The sequence below is a fragment of the Pteropus medius genome, unplaced genomic scaffold (genome assembly GCF_902729225.1).
Source record: "Pteropus medius unplaced genomic scaffold, Ma_sr-lr_union100, whole genome shotgun sequence".
Taxonomy (NCBI): domain Eukaryota; kingdom Metazoa; phylum Chordata; class Mammalia; order Chiroptera; family Pteropodidae; genus Pteropus; species Pteropus medius.
This window is the reverse complement of record NW_024349227.1, coordinates 1,201,337-1,221,528: the sequence shown is the minus strand read 5'-3', so window position 1 is coordinate 1,221,528 and position 20,192 is coordinate 1,201,337. Positions and strand designations below refer to the sequence as shown.

The following is a 20,192-nucleotide window of genomic DNA, read 5'->3' as shown; positions in this document are numbered from 1 at the left end:
GCTGGGGACAGTTCCATGATGGGATCAAAAGGTTAAGCATCTTTGTCAGATCAAAGGCAAGGCTGGGAGGAGGGCGGTGCTGGGGCCAGGCAGTTTCTGGAAGGCGTTGGAGGCACTTTGGCTGCTTGGGGTTTGGAATTTGAAGGGAGGGGTGGGTTTATGGACACTTTGCTTATGTTTGGCGGGGGAAGCATCCTATCCAGTGTACCCCAGGAGCCATTCCAAAGAAGGACGCTCACTGTCCATCTCAGGGCTTTAATAAAGCCAGGAGAAGCTCACCTTGAAAGTAGGAAAAACAGCCTGGCATATCCAGCCAAGTAGTAGCAGAACCAGTGACCCCTAGGGGCTGAATCCCGCCTGCCTTATCCTGTTGTGCTTTGAGGTGACACCAATGCTGCATCTCGTCCAGCCCACTGCGGAGTCCAGCCTCCCTACCTTTGTTCAAATCCTCCCTGTTACCCTAAGGGCTTCCTTTAAACTAGACTCCTGCCGTCTCTCCTGCTCAGCCCCACTCTAATACCTATTACTTGTCCCTTCCCCTTAGGGAGGGAAGGGAGAGAGTGGAAACTAACATTTATTCGGGGTTACTGTGAGTTAAGAACTTTATATATCCTGTTTTATTTATTCCTTATGTCTCTTATGAGAAAGATATTTATCTTCATTTTACAGATCAGGAAATGGAGTCTCAGAGAGTTTTAAGTATCTTGCCCAGAACATGCAGCTAAAAACTGGCGGAGGCGGGATTTGAATCAGGTCTGCTTCCAAGGCCCCGGCATTCCGGTGACTCCTGTGTGTGTCACTTCACACCATCATCTGCTACTTGTCAACTGTCCTCATTCTTTTCCCCCGTATATGGAACCTTACTTTTTGTTTCCACATACAATCTTGCTCTCCTGTTGTTTCAACGCTTAATGCTACTGATGACCCTGTGTTTGTTGATCAATCCTTGACTTTTGGTTCGTGGTTGAAGTTAACCACCGTCATCCACCATCATTCTCGTGTCCTTCCTCACCCTTACCTGGACAGAAGGGTCATAGGAGATGGTCCTCAGTTGCTACTAAGGAATTGAGGGTCCCTGTGTGCCCAGACGATGCTGTCGCTGGATAAAAAACCACTCGATGTTCATGTAAAGCCTGGACGTGAACGTCCATAGCCTTATTTGTGATCAGCCCTAAGTGGGAACAACCTACATGTCCTTCGATGGGTGAACGGTTAAACAAGCTGTGGTCCTAACATGCCATGAATTACTGCTCTCCAACAGAAAGAAAGGAGCCGGCACACAGAACAGTTTGGACGGATCTTCAGGGAATTATGCTGAGAGAAAAGCCGACGCCAGGGAGGAATCGTGCGCTATATGATTTCTTTTATATAATATTTTTGAAATAAAACTTCGGAAATAGAACACAGTGGTTGCCAAGGAATAGGGATAGGAAATGCGGAGTGTGGTTTTAAAAGGGCAACACGAGAGGTCCTTGTCCCCGGCAGTGTTGTGACTGTTCCGAACCTGGTGCAAGAGTAGCGGACGCTAAAATCGTATAGAACTAATACATGCGCACGCACACACATACGCGCACGCGCACAAAGTGAAACGGGAAATCCGAATACGACTGGGGGATTCTATCAGGGTCGGCATCCTGGTTGTGATACTGCACGATAGTTTTGCAAAATATTACCACAGGGGAAAACTGGGCAAGGTGCTGAAGAGAGCTCTCATTATTATTATTATTATTATTATTATTATTATTATTACTGCATATGAACTTACAATGATCTCAATAAAAATTCAATCACAAACAAAAAAGACCTGAGAGATCGTCTGGTCTCTGCTGTGTCCCCTGTTCCTTTACCTCTTTATCTCCCTCGGGGCTGAATGTAGCAGAGGCAGAGCAAAGGGTTTCTGTTCTGGGAAGAAATTGCTGGGTGGTCAGTGAAGAACCATAAGTTCAGGTTAGTCTTCACCCCTCTTCCTCATCTCCCAGTCCCAGTCTCCTCAATCGTGGCAGTTTTTGAAAGAATTGGGAGGGTGATGCACTTAGAACTTTGGGGGAGCCCTGAGATCAGGGCCCAGAGGGAGTAACAGAGGCCAGAGAAATTGTCTGGTATGATCCCACCTGAGACTCAGGGAGGGTAAGTGTCTTGCCAAAGGGCCTAGCCCGGCTCCCTCCCAGCTGCCCAGCTTCCATGTTGCTGTAGGTATTGAAGAGACTGCTGAACCACGGAGGGGTGTTTCTCTCTTTCTCTCTCTCCCTCCCCCCGCGCCCCACCTGCTCCCCCCTCCTCTTTCTCCTATACTGGAGAGGGGTAAGGTACCCATAACCCTCACATCCTGGAATCTGCTTCATGAGTAACCTTTCTAGGGAAGCAGCAGCCCAGCTGTTTCCTGCTCCCATAACTGCTGCCTCCGCGTCCTCCTCACCTATGGTCCCACTCGGGACTATTTTCTAAAACCACCTCCCAGGGACTGTGCTGCCTGAGGGAGGCCCTGGTGGGGAGAGGAAGGTTTTCCAGCCCAGTCCCGGGACCTCAGCCAATCTCCCCTGCCTCCCCACTGTGTCCCATCCTCCCTCCCCCCACCTCCAGCCAACCTTGAAGCAGCCAGCTCCGTCCCCAGCAGCTGTACACAGCAGGGGTGGTGATGGCCACACTCCCTCTCACTCCCAGGCAGCAGCTGAGGGGCTGTGAGTAAACAACTCAACTTCCTCAGGGGCCTTTCTGATATACAGCCTGTATCCACCACCTAATCTCGTCCTCTCCTTGCGTTTTCCTCAAAGCATCCTTGTCAGGGCCATGCGCAGTGGCAGGTTTGCAGGCTTCTGCTGGGAGGAGGGGACACTCCCTTTCTCCAGCATGGGCTGGGCACTCCTGGGGAAGGCAGAAGGCAAGGAGCATAAGCAGCTGCTTCCTTTCTTGTCCTTCCCATGATACCCACGGCCAGGGGGCACCAGGGACTTGAGTTTCCCAGCTCAGCTGAGAAACTATTTCCTTTCATAAAGAGGCATGTAATTAGCCTGGGGAAATGGGAGGACCCCAGAGAGTGGAGGCAGTTCTTTGGCTATGTTGACAAGAGACGGACTCCAGAGAGACGAGAAGCCCCCCTTCCAGCCTCCCACCCTCCCAAGCACACACTTGATACTCTGCCTGTTTCTCTCTTATACACACACACAGGCCACACTCAAAAAGAAAACCTAGGTGCCCTAGAATATATGGAATACCTTTGCAATCTTGTTCAATTAGGAGCACGCTGTGGCGGGAGGCGGACAGCGGCAGAGCCACTCGCTTCCTAGAGAAACTACTTTGTCATCCTTTTTTTCCCCCGACTTCAAGTTTCATGTGCACTTTCCACTCACCATCAGCTATTCCCCACTCCCTACCCCCAAAACAGAGATGCCATAGGTCTGTCCTAGGCTGGCAATTGTAGTCTATCCATCCAGCTGTGGACGTAAATTCCAGGCCTCCCTGCCCCCACCTCCTGTATAGGAATCCATTGCAGCCTTAGGAGGGAGGGCTAAGTGGGGGCTCGCACCGCTCCCATATTTAATGTTTCATGAAGGGTGTTAGTTATCTATTGTTTCCACCCTGCACCCTTCCTCCCCCACCTACCCAGGGAGATCTGAACGGCCAAGAGCACGTGCTGAGGCAGGCCCGGTCTATGCCCTTCTTGATGTTAGAGATCCTCTGGCTCCATCCATAAGTACCAAAATGTACATAAGAAGCCTGTTGTTTTCCAGCTATTTCACAGGGCAAGTATAAATAAACAGATAGTGCCTGAAGCAAGGCACTTGGAGAGGCACAAAGGATAGGCAGCCAGAAGCCTTGAGACAAGGGTGGCTCTCAACCTTCCTTCCCATCCCCTTATTTACCTAGATGGCACCATCATCCCACCCTCAAGACAAAACAGTCTGAGAAATGTAATCTCCTACAGCAACAAAAATGAAAGGCCCTGTGCTTCAGCAGCTGAGGCTGCTCCACGCTTACGCTTTTGAGGTCTTAACTTCTCATCCCACGCAGGAAAGCGCTACCTTGAGGCCTCTTGCTAGGCGGCTTTGCAACTCAGAGCGACACAGTGAACAGTCAGAGAACCTGAGACTCAGGGAGGGTAAGCGTCTTGCCAAAGGGCTGGTTAGTGCAGAACCAGAACTCGAACCTAGGTCCCTGACTTTTCTGTCTGGAGTTTTTCCCCCCATCATCTCTCTCATCTATTTTTGGTCAATTTCCTGCTCCCCGATGCTTCTGCTAGAGGCTAAGACACTCTGGGAAACAAGTGAAGGGAAACAAAATATAATTGATCAGTGTTGACCATAGTCAATAAAAAGGTTGCAGAATGTTGTGGTTGTCAGGTTATGTGATCTGGGGCACAGATCACATTATTTAACCGTCTGTAGACCTCAATTTCCTCTTCTGTAAATTAGGGATACTGCTACTACCTGTATCTCATAGGACTACTGGGGGGATTCAATGGTAGAAGGCATGGTAAATATTCAAGACGATTCCTTAATTCCTTGAACATAAGCACTCGAAAGCAGAAGCTGCTGCTATTATTAAGACTTAATGTTGGAAGAAGTATAAGTTAACGACCAGCATGAGTTTTCCAGGGCGAGATGTAGATTATTAAAAGTTATATGCATGTTCTCTTTGCTCCATTCTTAACATAAATATCTGTGGTTTATCAAAGGCATTTTCTGGGTCCAGTTGTCTTTCCAGAAAGACAATGAAGAAAAAAGAAAAAAACACTCAAAACCAAGGCCCGAGTCTGTAAGAAGTACAATAGCAGGCAGGATTCTTAAGTCACAGGATAAAAAGCAGATGTAAGAAGAGGTATATGACAGTGGGATTCATCAATGAGAAAAGGTCAGTTTTATCTCTGGTGACTCCTACAGAGGGATGAAGCATTAGAGTGAAGGAAATTATTTCCAGGAAAGGCAAAGAAGGATGCAACCATAGGATTTAATTGGTGCTGTTGAGCTGATTCCAGACAGGTGCAATAACTGGTCTGTCTCAACATCATCTAGGCCAAGTTGCCTTTTCCAATACATAGAAAAGGGCGAGGATTTGGTCCAGGTGATCTCTTGGCGTGAGAGAAACTAGCAGCAGTTCTCCAACTTCGGTGTGCATCAGAACCAACTGGAAGGCTTGGTTAAACCCAAACTTTTGGGCCCCATTCCCAGAGTTTCCGATTCAATAGGTCTGGGATGGGGCTGAAGATTTTGCATTTTGAATGAGTTCTCACCTGTTGGTCTGGGGATCACATTTTGAGAATCACTGGTTTAAAGCACTTTTCTATGGGCAGCCAAGGTGTATCAAATCGCAGAACTCTTAATGTGTTGCTTTCTGATACACAGAACAGTTGTATTTAGTTTTACTTTTTTATCGCATTAATTAGAAAATGAAGATGGGTGTTCTCAATTTTATGTTGAAAACAGAAAACAAAAACAAACACCCCAAAACAAAGAAATCTCTCTTGAAAGTCCGATTGACACACACTGACTTGGCCTGTCAGGCAAGTAGCGAAAGCAGGACTCCTTATTCTTCACGCTGGTCCTTCACCATGATATGCTTTCACATAGGGAACCTGCCTGTGTGGATCGGGGGCCGAGCTGGCCTTCTGACTCTATAAGAACGTTGTGAAAACTAAGCAGGAAAGGGGCGGGGAAGGAGGGGAAGAGGTTCTTCTAGTTTTCAGCTAATTTTTCTTTTAATACAGTACTCTTAAGAGAGAACCAAAACCCAGTTCTCATGACCTTAAATTCTGACACTTGTCCAACGCCTAATGAGGGGGAAGCATGTGTCAAGTTAGTGTCACACTAACAGAACTCAGTGATGGTAATTGGGTTGAGAAAAGTGAAACTTTTACTATAGCCAAAATGACCAGTTTTATCTCCTCAATCAAGATTACATGACAAGAGGGACTTCTGAGTTCTGGGAGTTATCTTATCTATACAAGAAGCACAAATGTTCTTAAAGATCAGATGGAAGAGGGGATTACAAGGTCAGGCTCCTGACCAGAATTTCAGTATTTATAGTCTGTTACTCAACTTACATACAGAAATAAAACTTTTTTTTTTTTTTTACAAAAATACCTCCTCTCTATCTGTTGAAAGCAGGTCTTTCTTTCCCGAAGATTGAAGAGAATTTGGGGAAAGGCATCCATCCCGTAGCTCATCTCTGGGGTTCAGTTGCCAAGATGCTGTTCATCTCTAAATGTGTCTCCTGATAGGGGCCCCCCACAAAAAGCATTCTAGTGATGTTCCATAACAAGAGAACACATGATATCACATGGCATTGGTCAAATAGTTCAGTTGAGCCTGTAGGTCTGTCCCTGGTAAAGAAAGTTTTGTGGCTTCCTTTCTGGTATTAAACTTGACTGACCAAAGACAGAAACAGGGTGATTTTGTGTATCAAAAATATGCTACTGACAAGTATTTCTAATAAGTTTTCCAGTCCAAATGAGTGTTCCCTCACTTGAAATATGTCCCATAACTAGGAATATAGTTTGTAACCATCACATGAAAAAATTTTTTTTCCTGAGAAGCTGAAGAAATATTCAAACTCCAATCAGTCCTGCGTACTTACACTAATTAAAAAAAACCTTTTACTAGTGCAGGTGACTTGGGAGTTACTGTCACTCTTTCTTCCCCTCTAAAGCCACCCTAAATTGTGGGCTGGTTAAAGTTTACCCTACCCTTCTGCCAGAGGGCTCTTACTAATAAATAACTCATTTGTACTTCAGAGACAAAGCCAAAAGGATCTCAGTTCTGCAGGAATGAGGTTGTCACAGGAACAGACCTTGCCTAGAGGTACATTGCTGCTTTTGTTTGAAGCCAGTTGGTCTACAATGCCAACAGCAACTTAGGTGAATAGAGGGCTTTTTCCCCAGGAGTTAGGTGCACACAGCCTCACTCATTCTCAGTGTCCCTTTGAAGTGGAGGATAATCAGTCACTTATTATCCCCATTTATATAAAAAGGAGAATTGGGCAAGCAATTGTTGGGAGGAGAGGAAGAGGCAGGTGGGTAAGTGACTTACCCAAGATCACCCTGTAAACTGATCTGCTTCATCCACCACCAGCCACAAATGCTTCTCTAAAGCACGTCACAAGATGAGGAAAGGCACATGGAGGTTTCAATCAAACAAAGGCTTTTGCTATAGTATCAGGTGCTATTCTCAACTCTGCTGCGTTTTTTACAATTGTCACATAAATTTCCTGGAATAATCTAATTTTAAACATTTCATGCTTTAGTTCCTCAAACCTTAAAAATATCCCAGAAATGGCAATATTCTGAGATCCAAACTCTTAGACTGTTTTTCCTATTCGGGAGTAAGACAAAATTCTTCATTATACCAGTCCCCAATTTTTGGTCTGGAACATAGTCACCATAATTTTCATCAGCAATAAATATTGCTGGCTAATTCAGAGATGAACTCTAGAAGCAACAGATGTTCTAGGAATTCCCGTTTTCAGTCTGGCATTACTAATATGTCCCCATCCAGACTTGAATCTCCCAGTGGGGCATCTGGTTTTCAGATGACTGCTCAATGGTATTGACTTCTAAAGAAGAGTGAGTGACCTGTGAACCAAATAGTAGGTCTTATTGCTTCACTTGAGGGTGTGGGAAGAGAATGGGGGAAAAGCAGGATGAGAGAAGGAAAGAATGCTTTGCCGGTGGGCCCAAGTCTGGCCCATTGTGCAGTCTAGGACAACCACTCTCTGTAAGTAGGTGCTGTGTATGTATATTCTGTATACCTGAAATCACACCGGCACTTCCCTACAATGGGGCTTTGGAATCTAAGCTCTGCATTGTTCCAGGTTTACCAGGAAATGCTATTTATCTTGTACTTGGGCCAACTGTGTGGCTCTTTAGAGGTCAGCTGGATCCCCAACCACTTCTAGGCCTACTGGTTCACGTATAAACAATATTTTTGCCTCAAAAACTAACCCCATGGAAACTATTCATTCGCAAAAATAACAGAAGGAAAAGAGATAGTGGTAAATTAGGTCGGAGGCTTGGAGTTTGTAACTGAGATGTGGCATGCATTAGATATGAAGTTAGGTTACTGAAGCCCCAGATTATGTTCCAAGATCTAAATAGAGTATCAGCTGAGTCCTCTGTGACTCCCAAAGACATTTAATATCTTATAAAAGAACTCCGCTCTATTATTATACTTCACTACTTTGGAAGTAAAAGCATATTTTAAAAATGCTTAGTTTTATTCCATTAAGCTGAATTAGTGAACTACAAGAGAATCAATGCAGAGTCACAAAATGAGGATGCAGTGTGTCACTGTCTTTGCACACTGTCTGGGAAAGACAAGTTTAACAATCTGCTTTTTATGAATTATATCACTATACATTGTTTGTTGTAGGTGAGAATGACTTACCACGTAACCAATCAGCTTACCACATAACCAATCAGCTACTTACCAGCTAGTTACCTTATCCTGAAATTTAGGCCATCATTTTTCTTGTCCCAATGACTTTCTACCCTCTTCAGAGCCTTACCCAATCCATCCACCTTACACACCTTAATTTCTTATAGTCAGGGAAGTCCTGAGGACCTATAAATTTCATATTCCTGTTCTTACCCAAGGTGGAAAAGGTGTATTTATTAGACATGTTATATTCCATGTCAACCAAGGAAGTGGTCTCACACATTCTAATAAAAATACCTGTGTGTATACAAAAACACACACATATCTATTCAACATATATATGTATATATATATATAATCCTCGATCTATTTATTTCTTAGATTTTTAAAAACAAATCGTCTCTGTGTACTAGCTTAGACCTAAATCAAGGTAGACTATTACTTACAACATTTTATGCTATAATATTTTAATTATTTGCTTTACTAGTATGGAAACTGGCTGACCTCTCACTCCCTGACCCCAAAATTAACATGGCATATATTTCACAATATGTCAGGACTTTAGTATTGAAACAAGGGGCACACCCATAATGATTTCTCCTGGTAGTAGCCTAGCCAGAGTTGTCAAATGGGTACCTGTCTATTCTATTAAGATAATAGACGGGAAGGGAAGCATGCCATCAAAATAAGGGAACACAAGGTTCCACTTATATTGAAAACAAGTCTCAGTATTCATTGTATGCGAACATATATCAGTGCTGCTCGAGCAACAGACAAGGCTTTTGAGCTGGAGGGCAATTTCAAAAGGCAACACCTGTTTCAAACTAGGGCCAAGAATTCACAGCTGCATTTTGAAATCTCAACATATACCTACTTTCATTTTGGGATGTTATTCACACAGCGTATGGGAGTTATAAAGAGAACATAAGCAGTTATGCCAGTATCAAGAGGTATTTTGCATTTAAAATCCAGAACGTATTGCTGCTTCATACAGTAGCATGTTGAGTTGGCACCGTGATCACAGAACCTCCCTAACCCAAACACGAGGTAGGGTGTCCTGAAACTGGACACTGAGCCCAGGGGGAGGCTTTTAAAACACATGGGGTGAGCAAGGGTCCTACTAAGGACAAACACTGCCCTCTACTGGCAGGGCTGTATAGTCAAGATGACTAGATTTTTCTTGTATAGTCACTATCTTAACATCAGAAAATAAAAGCTTTTAAATAAATTGAAGCTTCATAACTAGGGACCACAGAAATTTTCAAGTAAATTTAACTATTTAATGAGAAATTTCCATCTCTCACTGGAGATCCCCCCGCCGCGCCCCAAATCTCTAATGTAACTCACTGGACTGGTTCAAATGTGTTACCAAGACATGGTGAGGAACAGCAAAATGCTCAAACAGTTATCAGGAAGGCTCGAGGGGCCCAGTTATACAACAGGAGCTGTGACAAATTAAAGTATACAGAACTAACCACCTGATTCAAACCCTTGGACCTACCACTTATGAGGTGTATCAAAGCGCATCCTACCTGAACCAGTTTACATTCTACAAAATTGGAGAAACAAACAACTGGCTCATATCACAGTCGTTGGGAAAACTAAATGAGGTAATGTGAACAGACCCTTCATAAACTGGATAGTATTAAATTACCATATAATAATGCTCATGGTTAGAAGTCTAGGGAGCTCCAAATGTTTTACCAAACCGAACCCCTATGCCTGTTTGTCTACCGGGTTTTTGAAATCCTTGAAACGACTGTATTTCTTCAGCATTGTACTGAAACAGAAATCTGGCATGTTAATCGTAAAACACCTACAAGAGATGGAATGGCTGGTTAAAATTCTTCCGAAGTCAACTTTGACCAGGGACAAACGACTCTTTACTAAACCACTGAGGGTTAACAGCATGCAAAAAGCATTTAATTTCAAAGCCAGCTGAGTTTACATGTTAATTAAATATCTGCATGACAAGGTAAGAATGTAAACAAGGGGCAGGGCTGAAAATAAAAGCCCTCATAGCTACAATATCAGCCCAATTCTAAAGGAGGATCTTGAACCACATTTACCACCTAAGAATATTTAATTCTAATATTGCAAGATAGCGTAGTTATAGGTATTTGAAATTTAATACGAATGTGTTTTGAACATAAACATTATCTTTTATGATTGTTGAAGGAATTCTGCCCTCCACACTTTCTAACATCGATGTGAACCTGAGGAAAATGTTAACTAGGAATCTTCACGCACCCAGTCAGTGGTCCTTTGATGAAAGGTAAGTCAAGGTAAGTCAATCTACCACCTCTTGGTTCCACTCTGAAGTATTAGTTATTCCTGTGACTTTTAAGATAAGACATGCTTTTCTCCTTACCAAAAAGTGATGGTAACTGTTAGTTTCTAAAGAATTCAAAAAAGAAGCAGGTTCCCGCCCATCCCTTAAATCAGGCTGGACTGGGAGCTGACAGGCAAAGATCATCAGCTCCGTAAGTCAGTTTATTTGAGAGTATTACAAGAAGTACACAGAGCACACATCTGGGTTATAAAAGCCCTTTTATAAAGCCATTTTTAAACAAAACAAAAAAAGTTTACAAAAGAAAAAAAGGTACAGAAAAAAGAATAACTTGCTTCGTATGTCCCAAAAAAAGGAAAAAATAAAGGGGACAATGCCAACATGCTCAACAATAAAGGGTTTTCTTATTTTTTAATACAAAACACAAGCAAAGGATACACATACTTAAAACAGAGCTCAGGAGCAGACACGCAGTCCTGGAAACCCTTCAATAAAAGCAAGAGTTTGTTTTTTCTTTGTCTATGCAGATACATACAGAGACTGGGATATGTAAAAATTAAGTATCACAAAAGACCATCACACAAGTCTACCAATGCATGTTGCATCTAGAATTCACGAACATGGTCAACAAAATCATGTTCACTTTAACCCCATTTCATTTAAATTAAAAAAAAAAAAAAAAAACCTTTTAAATAAAGTGGTTACATTCAAACTTTAACTTCCTTAGTACCATGCTGCAGACTTCAGCACTGTTAAGGTATTGCAGGAACGCCCAACCCTCTGGTGTCTGATCAAGTATCTAGCAACATCTCAGTATTAAGAAAGGGATGCCCCGGTCTCAGCCCATGGATTTACAATTAAATAATACATTTAAGCAGGTTCCTCTTTTACACTTCCTGCTCATAATGTAAGAGATTAAGGACTAAAATTAAGGAAGACTGGGAATTTTAGAGCTGGCAAAATGAAGTCTGAAAAATGAATCAAGGCAAACAATTACCGAGAACTTGGCTGCTGCTTAACCTGGCAAGTCTTTCCTTAAATGCAGGAATTAGATGTATAAGATTTGCTGCAACATGTTCATGGTAAACAAACTAAGTAGAGCTCTTATTTACAAATCTTGTAACAAATACTTCTGGAGGAAAAAAAGAGAATTCACTAATTTCCAGAAGACAAAAGTTTAATTGCCAGACATATACACACACTCACACACACACCCACACAATACTTCAGGGGTTTTTATACATGTTATTTAGAGCATAAGCTGAGTATTATACCCCTATACCCCACTGAAAAAAAGAACAAAAAACCCCCCAATTTTGCCCTCCCCCCATAAATCTAGAAAACCCTCCCTTCACCCCTGATGTACAAAGTGTCTGCACAATGGTGGAATTCCACCAGCCACACGAAGCATGCTCAAGCAGATGTCACCAGTTCAGTCACTCCATTGGCATGGCAACAGGCAGGTTTACGGGACTTTTCCCAATAGTGGTTAATACACAGTCAGCACCACTGTGGATTTTGTGAATTAGGCTTTGAAAAAAAAAATGTAACTTAGAGATTTGGGGTTCAAAAACAGTCATTTTGTATCAAGTTTATCCCAAGACAAAGGGAAAATGGGTTGCAGACTGAAACCTGGCTATAGATAACTTGATGTTCCAATATTCAAACAATAACCCTCCCTTTCCAAATAAATCCAGCTCCAAGTACAGAGAAAAGGACAGTTTTCTAACCTCAAGAGCAACCAGCTTATTAGATTTTCCCTATCCCTTGGCAGAGAATGTGTATTACTAGTTGTGTTTAAGAATCTAAGTCTGAATGCCATAAAGACCAGAGCCCAGGTTTCTTCCTTTCCAAACTCTTGAGGTGATCATTTCTGCTTCTCAGTGCAGCTACTGGTGATGCAGGCACAGAAAGAACTGTTCAAATTGAAACTCTAATTTTTTGCAACAGTGCCAATGGCCACATGATCTTTTATAAAGTTTTCCCACTGCTCCAGGTATTAGCTTTTGCTTTTGCTCTTCTAACATTCTCAGAGCATCTCCTAAACTGGTTTGTTTAAAGAAAAGCACAATTCCCTTTCTTCAGCCAGTATTCCAAAATCCACTTGTTACTTGAATGGTCATGGATAAAGAGGAAAAAAAAACTTTTAAGTATCAAGTTCAGTCGAGCTGATCATATCCATAAGTGTCAAAACTTTACTGCATTATGACCTCAAATTCCACTCTTGATTAGTTTACCTGTAAGAAAATGCTATTTGAACCAGTACCAAGAATAAGTATTGACTTGAGGATTGAACTTGGGGCAAACCAGTTATTGTGGAAGAAAATTCATTATCAAAGCTCCTTCATGGGAAATCAACTACTATTCTTCCAGATTAAAAGACTTCCACCTCCTCCCTCCCTGAGGGAGGACACACCCATTAACTTTCCTTTATGGACTCAATAGGGAGTAAGAGATACGAAAGGGAGAGATGTTTTTAGAAAGCAAGATACATCTATCATTACTGAAATTAGAATGTATCCTTTGGGCCCACTCCATTGACTCTAATGTGTGGTGGGGAGGACTAAAAGCAGCAGCAAGTTACAGACAGATTTAATAAGATGTAAGCTACCCATGTCTAGTTCTGTGCTGGGGAGGGAAGTAAAGAAAAAAATCTTAAGAACCAGAATGTAGTGTCAGCACAGCTGCCGAAATCCATGTTCCAGAAGTAAACCTAACAGAGTTAACAAAGAGAATTCATTAACACAAACAAGCACCTTCAAAGTTAAATGTCCCACTTCCTGAGCACTGCAAAACAAAACACTGAATGCTATTGCCATGTCACCATAGGCACACTAGAGAAAAAGAGGGAGTTTAGTCAAGGGTGGTGTCAATGGCCAGTCACTATCAGCTTACAGCTTGTAACCTGTCCTGACATCGCTATCAAGCCTGACTATTGAGCACCTGTTTCCAGTTGAGACACCACAGCTGCCCTCCTATTTGCATGCATGATTTGAGGGGAAGACTAGAGTACTTTAAATCATTAGTAAAAAGTGGAGAAAACAAAGGTCATTCAAGCCTGTCACACTTGGGGACACAGATCCTTTTGTCCAGTCTACTAGAAATATATAATACATTTTTTTAATCTCATGAATTAATTTTTAAAAAAAGAATCCCAAACAAAAAGCCCAACCAAATGCACACAAGTAACCTAGAAGACAGGATTACCTCTAAAGTATGTGCGTATATCACAGAGATGTTAGTGCAGATTAATATATTAAAGAGACTATATTACATAAAATACCGGGGGCTAAAGTTTTAAAAGAACCCCCCCCCCAATTTCCACAAAACGTAATCTAAGAAAAGCCCAAATATTACTAGGAATGTAAGACTTAAAGTTATAAACCCCTAAAAATAGAAGTGCATGGTGGAAAACACTGATAGGTCTCTTACTATATGGACACGAACGTTGTTAAAATTGGATACCTGAACAAACCCGCTAAAGCAAACAGAATAATCTTTAACACCCTCATTACCAAGTTCACAACAATAAAGTTGACCATATGAAAGATAACAATCCAGCTGCTACTTATGCTCAAACTTTGCATTTTTGGCCAAGTACTAAAATCTTCAAATTCATTCAACACATAGTGCAATAGTGAAATTACTTTGCCACTGGGTGTTAAAAAAAAAAAAATCAGAGTAAGAATATTCCTTAAAGTGTCTTAAAAATCAGATTAAAAATATTCCTTAAACAACCTTTTGTTCCAGGAACATCTGCAAGAAAGCCATGTTGTCTAAGAAAAATGTTTTAAATAAAAGAAAACCACGTACCTAAGATATTAAGGAAGCAAATCTAGATAAAGGCAGGTTAAATTTCACTGATCACTGATTTTTCAACTTCTTAGTACACGAAGGCCCCCGCGACCCTTGCTCCCAGAATCTCATGGTATCAGGATGTGAGGATTAAACTTACAGATCCTGACTGCTATCATAAGGCATGTAAAGTCTGTTATCAACTGCACATAGGCCTCCTGAATGTATGTTTTTGGCCCTGCTGAATCCCTTAAAATCCTACTTTAAGCAACATGAGCAGTAAGCAGGGGCACCAGCAAAAAAACAAAAGCAATTAATAGTGTCAGAGCAGCATTTAACATATTCCTATCAAGCACAAGATGTGGAGATAGAGCCAGGAGAAATCATGTCCTATGACAGGGCTGGAAGGCCTTGGGGGAGGAGTATAGTAGGATCCCACGAGAAGCAGGAAGCCAAGAGAAGTACTTTATACCACGCTTCTATGAAGAAGTGTGAAGACAGGTGAATGAAAAGGAAAATGTTCTATCCCCAAATAAAAACTAAGCATGGGTCATGAGATCTGAACGTACATTTGTGGTATAAAGGAATTTCAATTGTTTTCATAAAGGAAAAATCTCAAGCCTTTGTGAACGAGTTTCACATTAACTGGTACTTTATTTGCTTAAAACCTAAAACATTGTTAGTTTGAGAAGAAATCCACTGTGATGTATAACTATTGCCATTTTCTAGCTTTTTTTTTTTTTTAAATCCTTGGTAAAATTTTATCCAAGAAGAATAGATACACATATATTTTAGAACATGAATCATTAGAGAATGAAATATGAAATCAAGAGTGATTTAAGTTTTGGTGGCCCTTGTTTTTTTTTTCCTTTTTTCTTATTTTAAGTTTCTTAAAGATAAAAGGATCACTGGCTCTGAGTCTCTTTGAGATAATAAGTGAAGAAAAAACACACCCTCAATCAGGGTTAGGTAACCCCATTCCCTGCCCTGTCCCCAAGATAAAAAATATGAATACTTTTAGTAACAATTCAGAATCCATTTTTATCTCCTACCTGCCTTATGAGTGGAAGTTTAAAGTCATGATTTTTTTAGACATCTGTACTTGAGTACAGATATATAAACTTGTATTAGATGACAATTGATTTTTTTAAAAGTCCAAGTAGAGAAAGAAGTAATCATTTTTAACTAAAACCCTTGTTTTCTGATTACTGCTCAACTTGCTACCATTTACCAAAAAGCAACATTTCCATAGTGTTCATATCAAATCTTATTGCTTTACAACTGTGGTAATACCTTCCATTAAAAAAAAAAAGATGAAGCAGTTGATCCAGTGATTAATTTGACATGGCTTTCATTGGAAAAGGGGGGGAAGAGAGGGTGGTGGCAAAGAGAAGACCAATAAACAAAAAGGTAAATTAAACATACAATGGTTTTCATAAAAAAAAAAGAGAGAGAGAGAGAGAGAGAGAATGTTATTTTCGACAACAAAAAAGCATTGAAAGCCCAGAGTCAAGCCATAGCCATGTTCTAATAGCATGTTCTTTTTTCCTCTTTTTTTCTTTTTTTTTTTAAATAAAATCTCTCCCCAAACCATCATCACTTTTAATCCTCCCCCGATGGGGCTTCATCTTCAGACCCTTCATCCCCGGACTTCTCAGGTGGAGGGCTTGCGCATGTTTTCTTTCCTGGAGGGCTTTCAGGCTCCTCGTCGTCATCTTTGGGAGAAGGAGTCTTTTCCTTTGACCCCTTCGAAGCTGTGGGGCGACCAACTTTCCCTTTGCCTTTGACAGGACTTGGCGTCACTGAGGGAAGAAAAATACCAATTTGGGAAAAGGAAAAGAAAATGTCTTTAATAAAAATCAGCTACGAAAAAAGAAATCTGTAAGAATAAAATCTATAAAGACGAAACCCCAAAACTTACTAAAAATCAAGGTGGGTACTGGTTTCCAAACACTTTTTACCAGTGCTGTAATGCTGTTAGCAGTGATGCTTATAATGAAGCAACGAGATGCTACAGAAACTTCACATAATCCTTAGTGGTTGTGAAATTAAAAACTGTTTGCTTAAAAAGTGGGTCGAGAAGAAAGGATACAACAATCTGAGTAGATAGATATTGCAGCCATCAAATAATTTTGGTATTCGCAGGACTCCCATTAGTAAGAAGTGATGAGTAGAAGGTTGAAAAATCACCAGTTCTATTTGCCAGAATAAAATAAAGCAAATCGAGCGCTCTGATTTAATGACAAATTAGCTCTAAGAGAATATCCGGCAGAAACCACAGGGCTCAAGGAAAATGAATGCAGGCTGTGAAGTATGGTTTTATTCTGCTAGCACAGAGGATGGGATCAGAACACAGAACTTAAATGTACTAAGTGAAGTATACATTTCCACAATTTCAAGTATGCACTAGCTGCTAGGATTGGGATCTTGGTGGAAAAACACGGCAGTAATAGCTATGTTGATGCATTGTTTCTAACACTGTGCCTGACACAAACTGGTCATTCCCAAAGCTTGCTTATGTATAAGAACAGGGCTAAGCCACCAGACTCTTGGAAGGCCTGGTGTTCTCATTAATAAATAAATGATATCTCCAGGTGTAGAAGACAGGATCTTTTCAGAATTCGTTTATCCTGATAAACGATGTGGCCAATGCCAAGCCCTAATGAAGAATTTCTATAGAAAAAGTTTATTGGTCCTTGAAATGTTTTAAAGCAGTAATTTCAATTCTGAAGAGCTCACCTGTAGCCTTTAGCCTGGGTTTGGGCATTTTCTTTTCTTTTCTCTCAGGTTTGGACTTCTTAACCATCTTTTTGTTTTTCTTTTTTGAACTGCCATAGTCACTATCATCATCATCTTCCATTAGAAAATCTTCATCGCTGCCGGAATCTTCTGAGAGGAAAGAAGAATTTCAACATCCAACTTAATGTCTATATCCTTCTAAGTGAACAAAGGGAGAGAGTGCTAAGAATGACTGGAGGATGGGATTTGGGAGTCAACATCCTCTTGGATTCTATTTGCAGCTGTACTACCAGTTTGGTTGGAGTTGTCACTGGCCCCACCTGTAAAATGGGTTTAGTATGCTCATGAGGGTTACATCGCTGACTTGTTTGAAGAATAGGTAGAAAACAGGGAGAAATAAAACTTAATCTGAATACAAATTGAAGCCATCAAATAACTTTTGGTAGTTATATCATTCCTACATAGCAGTGGTCCCCAATCTTTTTGGCACCAGGGACTGGTGCTCCTATGAGAATCTAGTGGCTGATCATCTGAGGGGAGCTGAAGCGGTGAAGCTAGCACTGGGGAGCGGCTGCAAATACAGATGAAGCTTCACTCACTTGCTCGCTCACTGCTCACCTCCTGCTGTGTGGCCCGGTTCCTAACAGGTCACTACCAGTCCGTGGCCCAGAGGTTGGAGACCCCTGCCATATAGTGTTGGTGAGACCAGGGAAATGAAACTGAACTGATTTGGTCAACTATGAATAAATGAAACAAGAAAACTACATACAAAGCAATAATATATGTAACTAATTCATCCGAGTAAACTGTGAAATACCTAAATTCTGTCATCAATACTTTTTTTTTGTCTACTAGGCCAAAATACAAATCTTAAAGACAACACCTACCATGTAACCGTATTTATAAATATTAAGTGAGTACAAATGATGAACATCATAATCACGAGAATCTTTCCTTTCAGAATATCAACAGATGTCAAACTGTCATCTCTTCTAACAGTGAGTAATTTAAGGGTCTGTACCATTCTGCATCCACAAAGAACACTTAAGTAATCAAGGTCACAAACTACCTTGACCAAATCATGATCAGAGTAACAAGCCAACTTCACATACTCTCCTGGAACGGCGCCTCATCCTCTTCTTCTTGTTCTTCTTCACTGCCTACATCTTCCATGAGCATTTCTCTCTGTTTAGAAGCTGCTTTAGAGGCTGCCTGCCGTTGTTGGCGCACATTTTTATGATCTTCTTTTTCATCTTCACTGTCCTCTGAAATATCAAAATTATGATGCAATAATCCAAGAGCTGTGTGTCTACTTGACAGCCAACTAGAAAAGCCAGTGCAGTGGCCAATACAAGATATATCTTGCAGCTTTATTTCATTAAAAAAGGATAAAGTTTACCCTGAAAAATTCCTACAAAAGAGGAACTAAAATTCAAAGAACAAGATTATGTATCCCACTTTTACATATAAAACCTAGGCATGTAGTTTTAATAATGAAGCTGAATTTAGTTGCGAATACATGCTTCCTATAACACACTTTAAATTTCTCTCTCATTGCTTTGCCCTGAAATTCTCAAATACATTCAAATCCATGGTCACAGTTTTCAAAAACTAAAGTTAATAAATATTTATAAATAGTAGATAAAGGGAAGACTGCCTTTTAATTATATTTATTCCAAGATACAAAACATGTAGACCTGAAAATTATGCAAAACTACTATCCTTTTCAATGAGTGAGGTGTGGCCACTTTAATTGAGACAGGATTAAGGGAAATCTTTAAGCACATATTTAGATCAATTAGATCTTAATACAAGTTTATAAAAAAATTACTTTCATATATTATAGTCTGTCAATTAAAAAAAATTTTTCAACAGAGTTGTATTTGTGGATAAAGCTGGTTAAAGGGCAGGCTGCCAGTCTTCTGGCTCTAGATCAAGGTAATTTGTATTAGTCTCTACCTATAGTCCTTTTCCAGGACTTGAGGATCCTTTATTCTGTTAGTTTAGCTGTTACTCTTCTGGAAACACTCGTAGTCCTATAAACCTTGCCATGATCAGTGTTCATCACTTTCACTTCCAAAAACCTCATCTAGAGACAAGTAGACACAGGGAATGAAGCTGATTTTGGTAAACTCAAAACTAAATCCACCTGATAGGAGCTATGCTTAATACTAGCATAGAGTTATTTATCTTGAAGTGCTCAATAAACTAATGTAAGATTCAAATTAAGGGGCACAAGGCAGATGAATAAAGGTGCATTTTATCATAACTTCTCTAGACAGTGTAAAATATTAAAATAATCACTTTTCAATTTCAACAGTCAGATAGTGGACATGAAAAGGAAAGCAAAACAGCTCAGTGGAATGGATTCAGTGGAACTGTGTCTACCCTCTACATATTAGCTAAACAGCAATCTTGTTTGTAAAGGGACATCTAGAAAGGCATACGGGGGACAATAAGTCAAAATGAAGTGGTTAGGAGCAATACGAAATAAACTCTCAATTCTTAGAAGAGTTAAAACAAACAAGCAAACAAACAAATAAATAAATACCAACAATAAGTAATCAAGATTACTATATCATTTGGTCATGGAGTGTCCTCATCAATTCTTTTAAGTTAAAAAATTCTTACAAAAAAAGGTTTCTTTATGGCTACTGCTTCAAAAGATTACTTCTCAGCTAAAAAAAGTAGGATTGAAATGAATCTTTGTTTGCTTTTCAACCCAGAGTTGATCACTCCCCTTTTTATCCTTCTATTTTGCTTAGTATTATACATGTTCTTATTATTTGCTTTAATTTGATGTCTTTTATTTGTTCATATAAATGGTTTTCAATCTTGACTATGTATGAGAATAATCTGTAAAAACTTAAAAGAAAACCCCCCCAAAACCCCACAAAGCCCCAATGTCCCACCTAGAGCTACTCAATCAGAAATCCTGGGGTGGAAAGGTGCATAAATATGTTTTAAAAAACCTTCACAGGTGACTGTTATAAAACACCAGG

The 20,192-nt window shown here is 40.5% G+C and overlaps 1 protein-coding gene across 1 annotated transcript in view; it reads right to left on the bottom strand.

Annotated features, from left to right (window-relative positions):
• Window positions 1-16,010: 16,010 nt before the first annotated feature.
• NUCKS1 (nuclear casein kinase and cyclin dependent kinase substrate 1) overlaps window positions 16,011-20,192 on the bottom strand; it is a 33,162-nt gene continuing 28,980 nt past the window's right edge. Inside the window, exons 6-8 of the mRNA XM_039881883.1 lie at window positions 18,303-18,455; window positions 17,191-17,340; window positions 16,011-16,253 (exon numbers count right to left, since the gene is read on the bottom strand). Of these exons, the coding sequence (XP_039737817.1) occupies window positions 16,054-16,253; window positions 17,191-17,340; window positions 18,303-18,455 (503 nt within the window). The 3' untranslated portion in view covers window positions 16,011-16,053. The remainder of the gene's footprint in view (window positions 16,254-17,190; window positions 17,341-18,302; window positions 18,456-20,192) is intronic.